General features: G+C 44.0%; 1 protein-coding gene across 1 annotated transcript in view; it reads right to left on the bottom strand.

Annotated features, from left to right (window-relative positions):
* DAPK2 (death-associated protein kinase 2) overlaps positions 1-16,714 on the bottom strand; it is a 156,468-nt gene that overhangs the window by 28,361 nt on the left and 111,393 nt on the right. Inside the window, exon 5 of the mRNA XM_006831551.1 lies at positions 4,327-4,456. Coding sequence (XP_006831614.1) covers positions 4,327-4,456 — 130 coding nt within the window. The remainder of the gene's footprint in view (positions 1-4,326; positions 4,457-16,714) is intronic.

The raw sequence follows: 16,714 nt of genomic DNA, 5'->3' as shown, positions 1-16,714 counted from the left end.
TATTTCTTTTTTTGAAAAAAGAAACTTTCTTTAAAAAAATAAAAAGTTTTCAAGAGAAAATAATATTGATAGATGCTAGAAAGCATCCTAGTGCATAAAAATTAGTATCACATTGGAATGAGCTCTTACAGTTTTTAGAATTTGCCTGTGAAACCACTTGGGACTGATTTTTGTTTATAAGAATATTTTTAGTAATTGACATAATTAATGACTACTCTGTTTGATTTGGTTTTGACAAGTTATGGAAATTTGTCCTTTTTACCTCAATTTTCAAATTCCTTGGCATGAACAAATTCTATTATATTTCTAATTCTGCTATATTAGTAGTTGTGTTTGTTTTTATTCCTGATTCTCCTTATGTGCCCCATCACCATCCAACATCATCAGAGATTTGCCATTGTACTATTTTCTTTTTCCCAGAAAACCAACATGTGATTTGGTTTATTCTCTCTATTATATCCTAGTACAATTTCAGTTCTGATCTTTGTCATATTTTTTTCTACTTTCCTTGGGTTTGTTCGATTGTTTTTCTAATTTTTCTTAATTTTAAAGCCTTTTCTTGTCCAATTTCAGTAAATAAGGTTATAAATTGTCTTTTAAATAGCACTTTACTACATTCCACAAACTTTCTAAATTCGAAATGCATTTTATTTTCCGATATGATTTCTTCCAGACATTTAAAAGCATGCTTTCTAATTGTTAAGTGTACAATGATTATGAATCCTTCTCACATTTTGGTCAGAAGTATGGTTGGTATGATGCTAATTTCTTGAAATTCATTGGCATTTCCTTTTGAGAAGTACATGGTTGATTTAGTAAATGTTGCACAAGAATTTCAGAAACTAACTGTTAAGTTAGTTTAATGTTGTTAATCACTGTTAATATTGTTAATCACTTAACAACATTGTATATTATGTTCTTAAGTGATTAAATTTGTTACCTGTATTGTTTAATTTTTTTTTATTTTAGTAACTTTTGTTACTTGAGTTATTATAAGCGAGGTAAATGTATTTAGATCTCCCACAGTAATTGTGAACTTTTCAATTCCTCTCTGTAATTAAATCAATTTTGCCACAATTCTTCTTGGGTATTTTATTGGTTACACCTATGCTTAGAACTGTTATCACTTCTCAACAAACTGAATTTTTTATCTTTATATACACACACTATCTATCCTTAAAAATGCTTTTTGTTTACATCTATTTTTTTCTATCAATATACCTACTTCACCTCTCTTTTAGTTCAGATTTGCCTGGTATCTACTTTTTCCAGTCTTGTATTTACAATCATTGCATAGTCTTATGTTTTAGGTATCAATATGACTGTTTCCTGTTGCTGTCAAGTCAGTTCTGACTCACGGAGTGTGTGTCAGAGTAGACCTGCTCCACAGGATTTTAAAGGGTTGTGATCTTACAAAAAGGAATCCTGGTGGTGTTGTAGGATAAGCAGTGAACTGCCTAACCACAAGGCTAGCAGTTCAAATGCATCAGCAGTTCCAGGGGAAAACATGAAACGTCTGTTCCAGTGAAGATTTACAGTCTCGTAAACCCTATGGTGGTGGTGGTTATGTGACACTGAATCGTTTCTGACTCATGGTAACCCTCTATAGGGTTCCTGAGGAGCAGAAGCCTCATGTTTCTACTGTGGTTGTTGTTATTGTTATGTGCCATGGAGTCGGTTCCGACTCATAGTGACCCTGTATAGGGTTTCTGAGGCTGTAAAATCTTTACGGGAGCAGAAAGACTCATCTTTCTCCCGCAGAACCACTGGTAGTTTCGAACTGCTGATTCTGAGGTTCACAGCCCAATTCGTAACCACTATGCTACCAGAGCTCCGAGCAACTGATAAATTTGAACTGCTGACTTTGTGGTTAGCAGCCTAGCTCATAATCCACTGCGTTACCAGGGCTCTTCAGAAACACTTTACAGGGTCACTATGACTCGGGATTGACTCAATGGCAGTGGATTTTGGAATCTTACAGAAGTAGCTTGCCAGACCTTTGTTCAGCAGTGCCTCTGGGTAGATTTGAACCTCCAACCTTTCAGTGAGCAGCCAAGCACAAACCATTTGTGCTACCAGGGAAGTTTCTCTATATACCCACCAAACCAAAACCACTGCCATCAAGTCAATTCTGCCTCCTAGCGATCCTATACTGGGTTTCCAAGACTATACATCTTTCCAGGAGCAGACAGCCTTATCTTTCTCCCTTGGAGTAGCTCACGGGTTTGAACTACCAGCCTTACAGGTAGCAGTCCAATGCTTGTTCTACAGATATTTTAAAATCCAATTTACAATCTCTATCTTTAAATGGAATATGTAATTCTGACTCATAGCAACCTTATAGAACAGAATGGAGTCCCGATGTGGTGCTGTAGGATAAGCGCTGGACCACAAGGTTGGTTTGGTCTACAAGGCCATCAGTTCAAACTCACCAGTCGCTCCTCAGAAACCTTGTACAGGGTGTTGTTGTTGTTAGTAAGTGTCGTTGAGTCGATTCCAACCCATAGCGACCCTGTAAAGGGTTTCCAAGGAGAAGCTGGTGAGCTTGAACCACCAACCTTGCAGTTCAAATGACTTTGCAGTTTGATGCATTAGCCCATAGCACCATACCAAGACTGAGTTGACAGCACTTAACAACCACAGGGACAGAACAGAATACCCCTTAGGGTTTTTCACATTCTTTAAGGAAGCTACTGCACCATGAGGGATCCATTCTCTAAGAAGGCTTCAAAAAGTTAGTGGGAAAATTCCTGTATTCAAATGGGATTGAAACTAATGGAATTCATCCACGAACTTATTAAAACCCCCTCATATATGGGCTCATTTCTGTCATCTTCTGTTCGCTCATTTTTTCCTGTGCTTTTCTTCTCCTTTTTTTTTGGCTTTTTTGTTTTTTCCTTACTGCTTTCCCCAACTTCTATTTTTTTAATGACTACTCTTGAAATAATACTATATAGATACCTACCAAATTCTAACATAAATCAGTATTTTCATCCTCTTCTAATAATTTAAGAAACTTTAACATGTGTAACATGGTATTGTCTTTAGTTATGAATTCTGCCTTTTTTTAACCATAGGGCTCCCCGATGGTGCACTGGTTAAGCACTTTTCTGCTAACTGAAGGTCAACAGTTCAAACCCACCAGCCACTTCTCGGGAGAAAGATGTGGCAGTACACTTCAAAAAAGAGTGTAGCCTTGGAAACCCAAAGGGGCACTTCTATCCTCTCCTGTATGGTCACTATGAGTTGGAATCCACCGGATGGCAGAGTTTGCTTTGCTTGTTTCAGCCATACGATTAAAATTTCATCATCAGCATCATCAGCATCATTCTTTTAGTAAAAATGTGTTTATATTTGCCTAATGTTTATTAAGGACTCCTGGTATGGTGCTGCAGGATAAACACTAGACTGTAAACCACAAAGTCAGTGGTTCAAACACACCAGCTGTCCTCAGAAACCCAATACAGGGTTGCTATGAGTCAAAGCCAACTTGATGACAATTAACAACAACAACAAATGTTTATTGATTTATTTGCTTACTATTTCTTCTTGCGTTGAGACCTCTCTTTTGAGTCCATTTAAGGAATAATCCAGTACATCTTTCAGAAGTTCTGTTAGTGAAGATCTATTGGTAGTAAACTATGATTTATTGTTTTGTTTTGTTACTTTCTTTTGCCTGAATTTTTGCCCTCATTCTTGAAATATAAATTTCCTGGGTACACCAGTTTCAGACCCAAGGGTTTTGAGGAGACCACACCCTCCCTCTATCTCCAAGACCATTCCAACTCCCAAAGGCCAGTGGGTGGATCGGCATCTGGTAATGACTTCCTTTTTGTTTTTTTGGGAAATCAGAGAAGGCTGAATTTATGGAATGCAAGAGAGTGAGGCAATTTTATATCTTCAAAATAAGCTCATCTAAGTGCAGCAGGTCCAGGTGTGGCACTACAGGATCAGCACTGGATCAAAAGGTTGGTTTGTACTGCAAGGTCGGTGGTTCAAACTCATCAGCCGCTCCTTGGAAACCCTATACAGTGTCACTATGAGTCAGAACTAACTCAACAGCACTTAACAGCAAGAACAGTATCTGATTTTCTTAGTTCTGAAGAGGTCTCTAGGTTCCTCCTGGCCACCTCCTGGCCTCCTATGCCCTGAAAGCCAGCACATGGACCCTCATCCAAAGGCCTTTTCTTCCCCACCCTTTAGCTTCCTTCAGGATCTCCCAGGACATCATCTCTCAGCCCAGAGGCCATATCCCCAGACACAGGAGTCCTCTCTACCTTTTGATCCCAGATTCTCAACTGAGAGATAAATAGGCCTAAAGCTCACCAACAAATTCCGGCGTTCCAAAAATGCTCTTAAACTCAACTCCATCTTCTATTTCGTGAGCCAGGCCAAAGTCAATCAGCTTGATGTGTGGAATGGGAATATTCTTGTCTAACAACATAATATTTTCTGGCTGGAGAACAAAAAAAACAAAAAAAAGAAAGGAAGGAAGAAAACAAAAGATGGTAATTAAAGCCCTGTTATATGTTTTTGCGTTGAGGTTTGGCATAGGGTTTTGCATTCTTTTTTTGGTGACTAAAATAGCATAAATACCAGGGTTACTATGAGTCAGAACCGACTCGATGGCACTTAACAACAACAACAACAAAACAGCATAGACTCTCTTTTGGTTTTGTGTCCTTAGTCTTCCCTGTGAACTCAAAAGCAGGCATCGTGCCAAGAGCACGGCAAGCACTGTGTTTTACCAAACCTGACAGCTGAACTGGAGAATTTGGCTTTCCTTCTTTTTTTGTCTCTGAATGGCAGATTTCTTTAAGGTAGTGTCTCTGTTTCCCCCTTTGTCAAATGAGGCCAATGAGGTATTTGTAGAATTTCCTATAAACAAGCCTACTGCCGTATGTAAGTGTGTGCTGGGGTGGAGGGGATGCAGTTTAGCTGAGGTTTACCTTGGTCTTCCTGACCACCTCTTTCCCCAACTAACTGACTTCCTTTTTGACATCATGACCCTTGCTTTTCTGTGCTTGACTTAATTTGACTCTCAGTGGGACACAGGAGAAAAAAAAACCACAGCATCTGATTCCCAGGGAAAACATCCCCTTTTCAGGCTATTTCCAGCTCAGTAAACAGTTGCCTGGTCTAACAAAATAATGTGGCTGTATGTTGAGGGGGCAGCCCTGCCTTGGGCTAGAACCTAGGTTCCTGAGCCACATCCTTCTCACTCCCAGCCACCCACTCAGAGTAGGAGGGAGTTAAGCACTTCACCCTTTCTCCCCACTTCCTACCATAAGTGTCCTAGACTCTATTCAAAATGCAATGTTCTGAAGCTGTAACTCTACCTAAGAACTTGTGACACTATATTGAGGCAAATATTCAGAGTCTCTCACTGTGTGTGTGCCTCTTACCCCAGCACATCTTTAGTCTGGTGTCTGGAAGCTCCATATTAAATTATTAAAGGGGATGATAACAATTCCTGAATTACATCTCAAGCTATGAGTATTTTGAGTGACAAGAAAACAAGGGGCACCACAATGTGATACCACTTCACATTTACTACAATGGTTATTATAAAAAAAAACAGACAATAACCAGTGTTGTCAAAGAAGTAGAAAAACTGGAATTCCCAAACATTACTGGTGGTATTGTAAAATGGTGCAACTGCTTTGGAAAAGAGGATGCCAATTCCTCAAAGAGCTAAACATGGAGTTACCATATGATCCAACAGCTTCACTCCTAGGTACATACTCAAGAGAAATGAAAACATATATTCATACTAAAAACCTTGTACTCAAATGTTCATAGCAGTATTATTCATAATAGTCAAAAGTGGAACAACCCAAATACCCATCAGTGGAAGAATAAATAAACACAGTGTGGTATATCTAGACAATGAAATATTGTTCTGCCACATAAAGGAATGAAATACCTTGAAAACATTATGCTAACTGAAAGAATCCAGTCACCAATGGCCACATATTGTATCATTTTATTTACATGAAATATCCAAAATAGGTAAATCCATAGGAACAGTAAATTCATGATTGCCTAAGGCTGTGGAAAATGGGGACTGCTAATGAGTCCTGGTGTGGTGCAGTGGGTTAATGCGCCAGACTGCAAAGCTGTTTGAACTGCAAGGTTGGCGGTTCATAGTTCACCAGCTGCTCCTCGGAAACCCTATACAGGGTCACTATGGGTCGGAACCAACTCAACAGCACATAACAACAACAACAACGAGTACAGGGTTTCTCTTTGGAGTGTTGAAATGTTCTAAAACTGTTTGTAATGTTGTTTGCACAACTCTGTAAGTTCATCACTTTATTGAGAATTACACATATCTCAATAAAGTTGTTTAAAAATTAAACAAGGGAATGATTTTAAAAGGCGAATGCCCTTGTATATGGAAGCATTGGAGTTTCCCACCACTGTCCTTGACTCACACCATTTGCCCTCCCTGGAATGCCTTCTGCTCAATCTCTGTCTAATGAAATCCTGTTGTTTGTTGTTGTTACCGGCCATGTATTAGCCTAACTTAACTCACCTCGTCCCTGAAGACCTTCTTCACTTCCCTGAGCACACTCACACCAGAAGTGAACCCTCCTCCCCATAAGTTCCTTTGTACTTAATTGGGTTTTGCTTGTGGCATTTGCCAGGTTCCTCCTTGTCCAGCAGTCTTTTGTGGTTTTTGTCCTGGCTCCTCCGCTGGTGGGAGGGAGGCTTCCTATCTTGGCATCTTGGCCCCACAGTGCTGAGCACAGAGGTTGGCAGCAACTGTTTGCTAAACTGATTTTTAATCTGGACTGAAGATTCTCCTCCCCAAACCTCCATTCCCCTTGAAAGTTTCTGTGACCTCATGATAGAATGGCTGGAAACTTCCATTTAGGAAACTAAGGTCCCCCTTATTGTCTTCTTTCTTTAAAAAAAGAAGAGAAAAAAGCAACAAATGTGGAACTGTTGGGATGATCTGTTGTGTAAACCTTTACTGAATGCACAATAAAAAGGTGTTTTTTTTAATCAACAAGGCATTTCCTTTTTCATTTTTAAAGATTGTTTGTTCTTCTGCCTCTCTGGCAATTTCTCTCAACCTTATTTTGAAAATGTGTAGAAGTCCTTTCTCAAGGCAGAATAGATTCTCAGGTTCAGCAGAAAAGGGGAGAGGTGAGGGCTGGGTGTGTGTGAGGAGACAGGACTAAGACATATGGCTAACTCCAGTGCCTCTGTCCTAGTCCCCTGGTGGCTGCCCATGGACCCCAAATGCCCCATGCAATGAGCTGCACTACCCCACCCACCCCACCTCACCTCACCCCACCCCACCCCAGCAGGTACTTCTCCCTCCATTGCATACACATCCCTCCAGCCCCGAGGTTTCTCTCTGCAGTCCAGGTGCTAGGGTATGGGTCTTCCTGAACACCACAGTGTGCCAGGACCCAGATCGCTACCACATAACACACACTGAATGGGGGTGGGAACCTCATGGGGTATGGTGATCTCCAGGACCAGGGGGGGCAGCAAGAATAAGGGGTGGAGGAGGAGTTAGAAGATCACTACCTTACCCCCTCCCACCTCTGAGGCCCACAATACACGAAAATGACCTTTTTGCTGCCTTGTGAGACCCTCAGGACAAGGCCAGTTTCTCCTAGCTTAGTTCTATCTGTCCCCAGACCCATGCCAAGATAGTAACTTCTTTCCTGCTTAGAACACTCTTCCCATACTCTATCTGCCCCAAACCTAGCTGATAGCGATTCACATTTCAGTAAAGATAGCACAGCCTCCAGAAGGCTGTCCTGACCCCTCCCTCCAATTCTCAGGTTCCCCAAACACCCTACACCTTCCCTACTGCAGTACTTCTGACACTCTCCACCTTGTCGGTGGCTTACTTATCTGTAAGTAACTGTGAACTTATTATAGTTACTTACACTGGATTGTGAACTTCCTGAGTATTTGGCCTCTATCATTTCATTTCCTCTCAGCTTGGTTGTTGTTGTTGTTAAGTGCCGTCGAGTCGGTTCCGACCCATAGCGACCCTGTACAGGGTTTCTGAGGGTGTAAATCTTTACGGGAGTAGAAAGCCTCATCTTTCTCCCGTGGAGCGGCTGGTAGTTTCGAACCGCTGACCTTAAGGTTCGCAGCCCGATTCGTAACCACCACGCTACCAGAGCTCCTTCTCAGCTTGGTAGAGAGTGTGAAATACCACAGGTGTCCAATAAATATTCCATTTACTAAGGCCCTATAATATGCAAGACCCAGAGCTAACCAAGCACATGACATAATTCATACCTCATATATATACACTTTGGACTTCTGGTATGGCGCTATGGATCAGGACTGGACTGTGAACCACTAGGCCAGCATTCAAACCCACCAGCTGCTCCTCGGAAACCCTATACAGGGTCACCATGAGTCGCATCTGACTCGACGGCACTTAATAACAAACAACATATACACTTTGGAGACCTGGTGTGGCACGGAGGGTTAATGCGCTGTACTGCAAAGTCAGGTTGGCAGTTTAAACTCACCAGCTGCTCCTTGGAAACCTTATGCAGGGTCACAATGAGTCAGAACTGACTCAACAGCACTTAACAACTGTAATAACACATACACTTTGGGCTCCTAATTACAAGGTCAGCAATTCAAATCTACCAACTGCTCTGTAGGAGAAAGATGAAACTTTCTACTCCCATAAAGATTTACAGCCTTAAAAACCCTATACAGGGTTGCTATGAATCGGAACTGATTTCACAGCACACCATCACCACTATGATCTTCTCTCAACTACTTTATGTGGTGGGTGTTACTGCTCCCATTTTTTCAGAAACAGAAACAGATTGAAATGCTAGCTTGTGGTCAGAAATTTTAACTGTTGGACTCCAAAGCATCTGTTGGACTCCAAAGCATACATTCCTAACCACAGGGCTAACTGTTTGTTACTCCTTCCTTGTGAGTCTGTTCCAGGGAGAAGTGGGAATGACACTTAAGCCTGGCACCGGAGCCAAACTCACACCCTGCTCAGGGCCTGCTATTTTCCTCTTCTGGCACCTTCTTCCCACCCCAGTCTGCCGTTCCTTCCCATGATGCTTTCACCTCAGCAGATCAGTGAGCCCCATGGCCCACCCTGGCATGGCCCTAGTGCTGGGGCAGAAACTGTAAGGAACCTCAGGGCCCCACAGCCAAAGTTCTTATTTCAGATCAGAAACCGAGGCCCTGACAAGGAGAGGACCCAAGGTGGGTTAAGATGAATAGGGATGCAGCCTAGGGATTGGCAGATGGGAGGCAGAGGTCAGGATCTAAGTTCTTTTTCCTATCTTGCAACTCACTCACCAGGTCATTTGGGAGGCAGAGGTCAGGATCCAAGTTCTTTTTCCTATCTTGCAACTCACTCACCGGGTCATTTGGGAAGCAGAGGTCAGGATCTAAGTTCTTTTTCCTATCTTGCAACAGACTCACCAGGCCATTTGGACCAGAAATGTCTGCAAATTCAATCCTGCCCTGACCATGGCCAAACTGGGAGTAAACAGAAGCCTGTCACCAGGGCTCCCTGATATCAAATGACGTTTTCTGCTTTCTTCCCAAACCACAAACATCTGGCCCAGATGCCCAGAAGATTCATACTTGGTTTTTGCAAGTTTCAGAAAGACTTTCTTATCGCTATCCCAACCTCCACTAGTATCCTGATGACCCCAAGGGGAAAGGTGGGCTAACATTTACCATCTGTTTAGCAAGCCAAGAAGCATGCTAGTGCTCTGTGTGTCCACTGTGTAATCCTCCTGACCACCCTGACTGGTACTGTTGTCATTCCCATTTCACAGATGAGGAAACTGAAGCTCAGATATGCCTAAGGTTCAACCGCTCATATGGTAGGGTCAGGGAGGCTCCCTGGGCAGCTCAGCTCTATTATCTCTGTCACATCTTCCAGCCTGTGAAACATCGTCAGTGGACCTGCTGGTCACAAGTCAAAAGCCTGATGCTTTAGTCTAATAGTTGAGGCATTTGAGGCTGTTTATCAGCTGCCCCAGAATCCAGGTGTGGCTCTGTAAGATAAGTACTAGACTGCTAACCACAAAGTCAGCAGTTCAAACCCACTAGCCACTCCTCAGAAATCCTATACAGAGTTGCTATGAGGCACTTAACAACAACAACAACCAGTTGCCCCAAGTTACCTTTCCAGCCTCACTGTCTATCATCTGCCTGCACCTGCCCCTCAGGACAGGTATTCCCACCCCCAGAATGACATCTTGTTTTCATTCTTTGCTTTGGCTGTTCCCTTGCCAGATGCCTTTCCTAAGGAGCTCTGGTAGTGTAGTGGTCACGAATCGGGCTGTGAACCTCAAGGTCAGCAGTTCGAAACCAGCTGTTTCGCGGGAGAAAGATGAGGCTTTCTGCTCCCATAAAGATTTATAGCCTCGGAAACCCTGTGCAGGGTCGCTATGAGTTGAAACCAACTCCACGGCACATCACACACACTCCTCTGTACACTGACAAAGCCCACCACCAGCTTCTCCCCACCTTGTGTCCTTTCACTCCCTTATTCTTTAAAGACGGTTTGCCTGACCTTGTTCTTTAAGTCCCTGAGCGCTGACAAGACTTAACTGTAGATGATCTCTCACAACTTTCCTGGGAAAACTCAGATCTAGGGGTCTGTTTTGAGCTTCCTGGCACCGCCCCTGTGATAACCTGCATACTGCACTAATATTTGCTGAGAATTGGGTGGATTCTGCAGTGGTGGAGCCGCGCAGGAAAGCCCCCTCCCTCAAGTCTGCATTCCTTCTTTCTGTCCCATGGAGGTCTCCTACCACCACTAGGGGCGCCAGAGCGATGTCTTCTTCATGGTGGTGGTTTTGTGCCGTGGAGTAGGTTCCAACTTATAGCAAACCTGCATAGTTTACCAGGCTGTACATCTTTACGGGAGCAGAAAGCCTCATCTTTCTCCTGAGGAACAGCTGGTAGTTTCGAACTGCTGAACCTGAAGTTAGCAGCCCAATTTGTAACCACTACTATGGGTCAGAATCGACTCAACGGCACTTAACAACAACATTACCAGAACTCATTATTCTTCTCTATATCGTGGCTAAAGCGCAGGATCAGGCGGGAGAAGGGACTAAGGAAGGGTCTGGAAGGGTTGCCTGAAATGCCAGCTGGACAACAGTTCCCCAGAAGTTTTGTCTAAGGTTCACTGCTCCCTTTCTCCCCAGATAGGACAGGATAGTGGAAAAAACCCAGGCCTGGGTACTGGGAAACTTACACAGGTCACTTCCTCTCTCTGGGCCTCAGCAACACCCACAACTCTAAAATAGACACTGGGTGACAACCAAAGCCCCCTCAAGCTCTATACTCCACTGCCATTGAGTCTGTTCTTATGATAGGACAGACTACAATTGTCCCATCGAGTTTCTGAGCCTATAAATCTTTATAGAAGCGGACTGTCTCATCTCTCTTCTGAGCAGCAACTTGTAGTTTGAACCACCAACATTTCATTTAGAAGCCCAATGCCTAACCCACTGCTCAAGGTTCTATGTTTTTAGGTAGCATAACCTACTAAGCTAACCAGGCAAATTCCCACTGTTCTGGGCTCCAAGGCAGGACGTGCAGGGACTCAGTCTCACTGTCCCAGCTCAGGAAGGAAGACTAAGACTGCTGGTCACAGGTGGCTGGGCTCCAGCCAGATTGCCCTCCGGAGCAGTAAGAGCCTATCAACAACACTCCTCTACTCCTGTCATTATCCTCCAGCTTTATTTACTTCAGCCAAATAATTCAGCCACACACCTGATGTCACCTCTAAGGAATGTCTGGAGGGAGGGATCATATTCTCATAGGTGTCAACAATGCCTAGTCCTGGCCCTCGGAGCTATCACGAGGAAGTGGGACTGACCCTCACCTGTCAAAAAGAATCCACTCAGCTCAGTCAGTCACGTTGGATCCCTATGGATATGGCCTAAGTGCCTGCTATGGTGCCAACAGGAAACTGGTCCTCTAGCCAGGACCTATGTTGATGGGTGACCCTATGAGCTGGACACAGCATCCCTGCAAGATGATGGCACCCTCAGGGGGTTATGCAGCAAAGTGCAAAAGGCAAGGGCTTAAAGCTGGGTTCAAATCCCAGCTTTGACATTCACAACCTTGCTGAGACCTGTGCAAAGTCACTGGACCTCTTAGAACCTTGGTTTCTAATCTGTAAAGTGAGGACCCAGAGAAACCATGTGTGTAATGAATGGTACCTAAAAAGATTTTAGAGAAGGGCAGCTACGCTTGTTTGCTTATTTCTGGGATGACAAACAATCCAAGGTCACTGAGCAAAGAGCAGAGCCAAGTTTTGAATCCATATCTGCTGACCCTGGTTCAAGCTCATCAGCTGCTCCTCAGAAAACCTATACAGGGTCGCTATGGAATTGACTCGACAGCACTTAACAACAACAACAATGATGATCAGGTAGCCCTGGTATGGCCCTGTAGGGTAAGCACTGGACTGCTAACCACAAAATTGGTGGTTCAAACCCTCCAGTCATTCCTCGGAAATTCTATACAAAGTCGCTGAGTAGGAACTGACTCAATGGCATTTAACAACAGCAATAGTGGTGCTCAGAGGAACCCTGGTGGCACCGTAGGAAAAAGCACTGGGCTACAAACCATAATGTCAGCAGTTCAAACCCACCAGCCTCTCCATGGGAGAAAGATGAGGCTTTCTGTTCCCGTAAAGATTCACAGCCTCAGAAACCCAATACGGGGTCCCTAATAGTCAGAACTGATTCAATGGCAGTGGGAATGCAGCTTCTAAAAAGTTCCCTTGGAGTTCTGACTTATATACAATTACATCCAATTCTCACGACGTGTTCATTCTGCTTAAAACAACAGTTAGATCCAGGGACTACTTTCTGTTTCTGAATTCTCAAGTTGGATCAAGTTAGGGCAAGGATGGCGGTGGGGAGGGGAGAACACACCTATGCTCAGATGGGAAATTCTCTACTCCAAAAGAAACATAAATCCACACTAAAACACTCACTACAAGGTGTGGCGCTGTAGGATAAAGCACTGGACCACAAGGTTGGTTTGAACTGCAAGGTTGTCGGTTCAGACTCACCAGCTGTTCCTTGGAAACCCTATACAGGATCGCTATGAGTCAGAACCAGTTCAGTGACACTTAACAACAAGATCTTTATTTATGTTGGGATCATGTACCAGGGTGAGATTACTGGGTGGTACTGAGTCCCATTTCCTGCTGACCTGGACTATGGAAGGCACATCTGAAGGCAGGCATGATGCTACCTGGTAGTGAGAGGGCAGCAGCCGGCCCCAATGTCTCTTCCATCTATGTAAATACAGGACATAAAAATCTTTAGCCTCAGCACCACCACTTACCATATCAACAGGCCTTTCTATGGTGCACATTACAGCATGCATTGGGGTGGTTTCTACTGTGCAGAAACAGATAGCTTAACCCTTGGAAGTGAGTATTGTCAAGTCATACATAGTTCCCATCTATCCCAGGTGACCTTCCTGCTGAGACTCATTGTGGCCATCTCCCAGGAGATGGTGAGCCCTCTGCAAAGCAAGTACCATCACTATTTGATGCTGGCCACTCTACCCCATAGCATACAGTGCCGGGATGGCCATCAATAAATGTTCATGTCACTGAATTTGTATTGAAAACTGCCTGCAACCTTGACTTTTTCAGCTGAGACATGACAGGGTGTTGAGCATTCATGTATGCATTTGCTCCTCAGTCAGGCATTCATCATCCATTCACTTGTTCATTCAACACCGAATGACTCATTGTGTGCTGGATACTGTGCTAGACCCAAGCAGCAGAAAGCGACGGATGGCGGTAAAAGTACAACAGAAACAGAAAGGTAGGTTAGTTCTTAGTTATGCTTTTAGGAAGGGACACGGATGGGAAAAGCTTTCCAGAGGGCACAACTTGCATTTTTGCTGGGCCTCAAAGGATATACTGGAGTCCATGGGCAGAGAAAAGGAAGAAAAGCAACATCCAGGACTTTGAACAGAGCGGGAGAAAGACCAGAGCGTGTATCAGTCATCTCATTGCCTGGGGCTAGTGTTCCCAAGTGGGGAGGAGGTAGATGAGTCCAGAAATAGGGCTAGAGCAGTTCCAGAACGACCTGAGTGCCACGCTGAGAATCCGTTCATTTATTCGAAGGGTAACAAGGGTCCATGACAAAGTTTTAGACAAGAGCATGCCATGATCTGTTTTGCCCAGACTGTTTATTTTACAGTCATTTGCCCATTCCTCGGCTCTCTGTCACAAGGCTGGAATCATCTTATGGACAGAGATACAGCCTCACCATCCAGCACAATGCCTGAACATAGGAGGAGCTCAGTAAACAGAGGTCTGAGAAAGGTCATTCAAACTCCAAAAGCAGGGCCAAGCTGAATCTCCTCAATTGCCTGTTCCCTCAAGCTGGAAGGTGATTATAAAACAATATATAAAACAAACCATGGTTAGGGTCTCCGAAGCAACGTGGCGACTGTGCTCATGAGGCAGAGATGCTAGCCTGACTTCCTTAGTGAGGAGTAACAGAATACAAACAGGAGAGGAAAGCAGGGGCTTTTCATGGGAAATGAAACAGGAAGAAAAATACAAATTTTATATGGTGAGAACACTAATCAAGCAGTTCTCCCCCAATTGGGGGAAAGTTCCAGCTAGAGGGTATTCATATCCACATTCTGGCTTCAGGAAGTATATACCCAATTATTAGGTATCTCTTTGAGTTCCGGCTACTCATCACTTCCTGATATTGCCCAGTTAGACCTGAGCCAAGAGACCTGCAGGTAGGGAAGCCAGAAAGCTCAGGAGCCACGCAGCTCTTAGGACATATGACAGTGGGTTAATTAGCAGCATCCTCACCTTCCACATGTCTAGAGGAAAGCTAGACTGTCTCCAGATTGTGGAGAATTTCCACACTGAGACAGGATCTAGACATGAGCCCTAACCAGCAGCCCCACCTAGCAACCAAGTTCAGTTCTCTACTGAGCAATTTAGCAGGCTTTGTTTTCCTTTTCCATCAGAACCCAAAACACTGTAAGTAACAAGAGTCGTGTTTTCTTTTCCTCTGTTCTGGGAAGAGAAATAACAATAACAGCTACTATCACTGGGCACTTAATGCTTCTCGCAAATCCTTACAGCAATCCCTTCAGGCATGTATGATTATTATTATTTGCATTGAAGCTAAAAAAAAAACCCGAGATTCAGTCATATGGTAGAGTGTGAGTTGAACCCCAATTTGCCCAACTCCAAAGCAGCACTCACCTACCACAGTGAACTGCCACAGAAACAAACAAAACAGCATTAACTTGCTATAGTCTTCCTGGAATTCCAACAACTCTTCCTACCTCTACCAGGTCCACTCAAGAAAAGACAAAGGAGTCCATATGAGGCTGGTCTCCCGGAGCCAGCGAAGACACAAGGAAACAACATGTTGACAGTCTCTAGGATTACAGGAAAAAGATACAGGTGCAATCGAGGCAGACCATTCCCTGCTGGGTGTGTGGTACCACCCTGAGGTCCTAAGGTCTCCCAGGTCACGTGCCCTCCTTAAATGACTCCAACTTTTACCTAGTGACACCTGGATACAACTCTGAAAGAAGTCTTCTGTTGGAGGAATTGAAAACATTGTTAGAAACAGTGGGGCCCATTTTGAGGGGACTCATAACAGGAAATAGAATGAGAACTTGGGCTAGGACCCATGTGCAAGAACTGAGCTCACACCCTGGCATGGCCTCTTTGAGACTTTGGGCACACCATACCCACTCTGAACTGGTATGTTACACTAAAAAGTAGGGTGTCACCCATGATTCTGCCTTCTTCTTCATCTCCCACATCCAGTGGGACACCAAATCCCCATATTGACCTCTGTCATAGTTCTTGGATTTGTTCCCTCCTCCAATTACTTTGGCACTTGGTGTATCTCCCCTAGATTACTGCACTAGTCTTCAGATTGTCCTCCAGCCTAGAGGCTGTCCTCTTATATCATCCATCCAAGCCAGGGAGATCATTCTGAAGCACATATCTGCTCACCTCTCCTCCCTGCTCAATAGGTCCTAACATCTCTCAGGGTAAAGTTCAACCTCCTTGGCTTAACTCCCGTGCCCTGTGTCTGCCTCCTGCCCTCCTCCAGCCATGCAGCATATGAGCCCTTTGCCTGCATGTCCCTGAATGCATTGTACTATCCCAAGACCACGTGAACTGCTGGCTTCTCTCTATAAAAAGTCCTTCCCCATCTGCTAACTCCTGCCAGCCCTTCAAAACTCAACTCAAACACCACCTCATCCAGAAAAGCCTCTTTGAAGTCCTAGTCTGGCTTTAGTACCCCCCCTTTTTAGGTTCCCTAGCCTCCTGGGCTTCCCTCTGATCACACTACTTCTAACTATTGATGTTACTTTGCTGTCTCCTGCACCAAGTTCCCTGGAATAGAGGAACTAAGCCCAGATGGGGACTTAGTTGGTTTTACACAAGCAGCAGCCACCCAGACACCCAGCACAGTGCTTGACACAAAAGGGATTTCTCAATGAAAAAATGAAAGGGTCTCCTCTCCAGTGAAATGTCCTCTAATAATCTGGGCTGCAGGACAGTCTGATTTTGGGTGTCACATCAGTCTATGCAATTGATCTCTGTAGTAAAGTGAACTTTACTGACACCAAATATTAATTACTACAGATGATCAGCAGCCCCTACAAGCAGTTTTATGGCCACAATTTGGGGTGGGGTAGG

This window comes from Chrysochloris asiatica, unplaced genomic scaffold (genome assembly GCF_000296735.1).
Source record: "Chrysochloris asiatica unplaced genomic scaffold, ChrAsi1.0 scaffold00004, whole genome shotgun sequence".
Classification (NCBI taxonomy): domain Eukaryota; kingdom Metazoa; phylum Chordata; class Mammalia; order Afrosoricida; family Chrysochloridae; genus Chrysochloris; species Chrysochloris asiatica.
The sequence above is the reverse complement of the archived record's forward strand: the minus strand, read 5'-3'. Positions and strand labels throughout refer to the sequence as shown.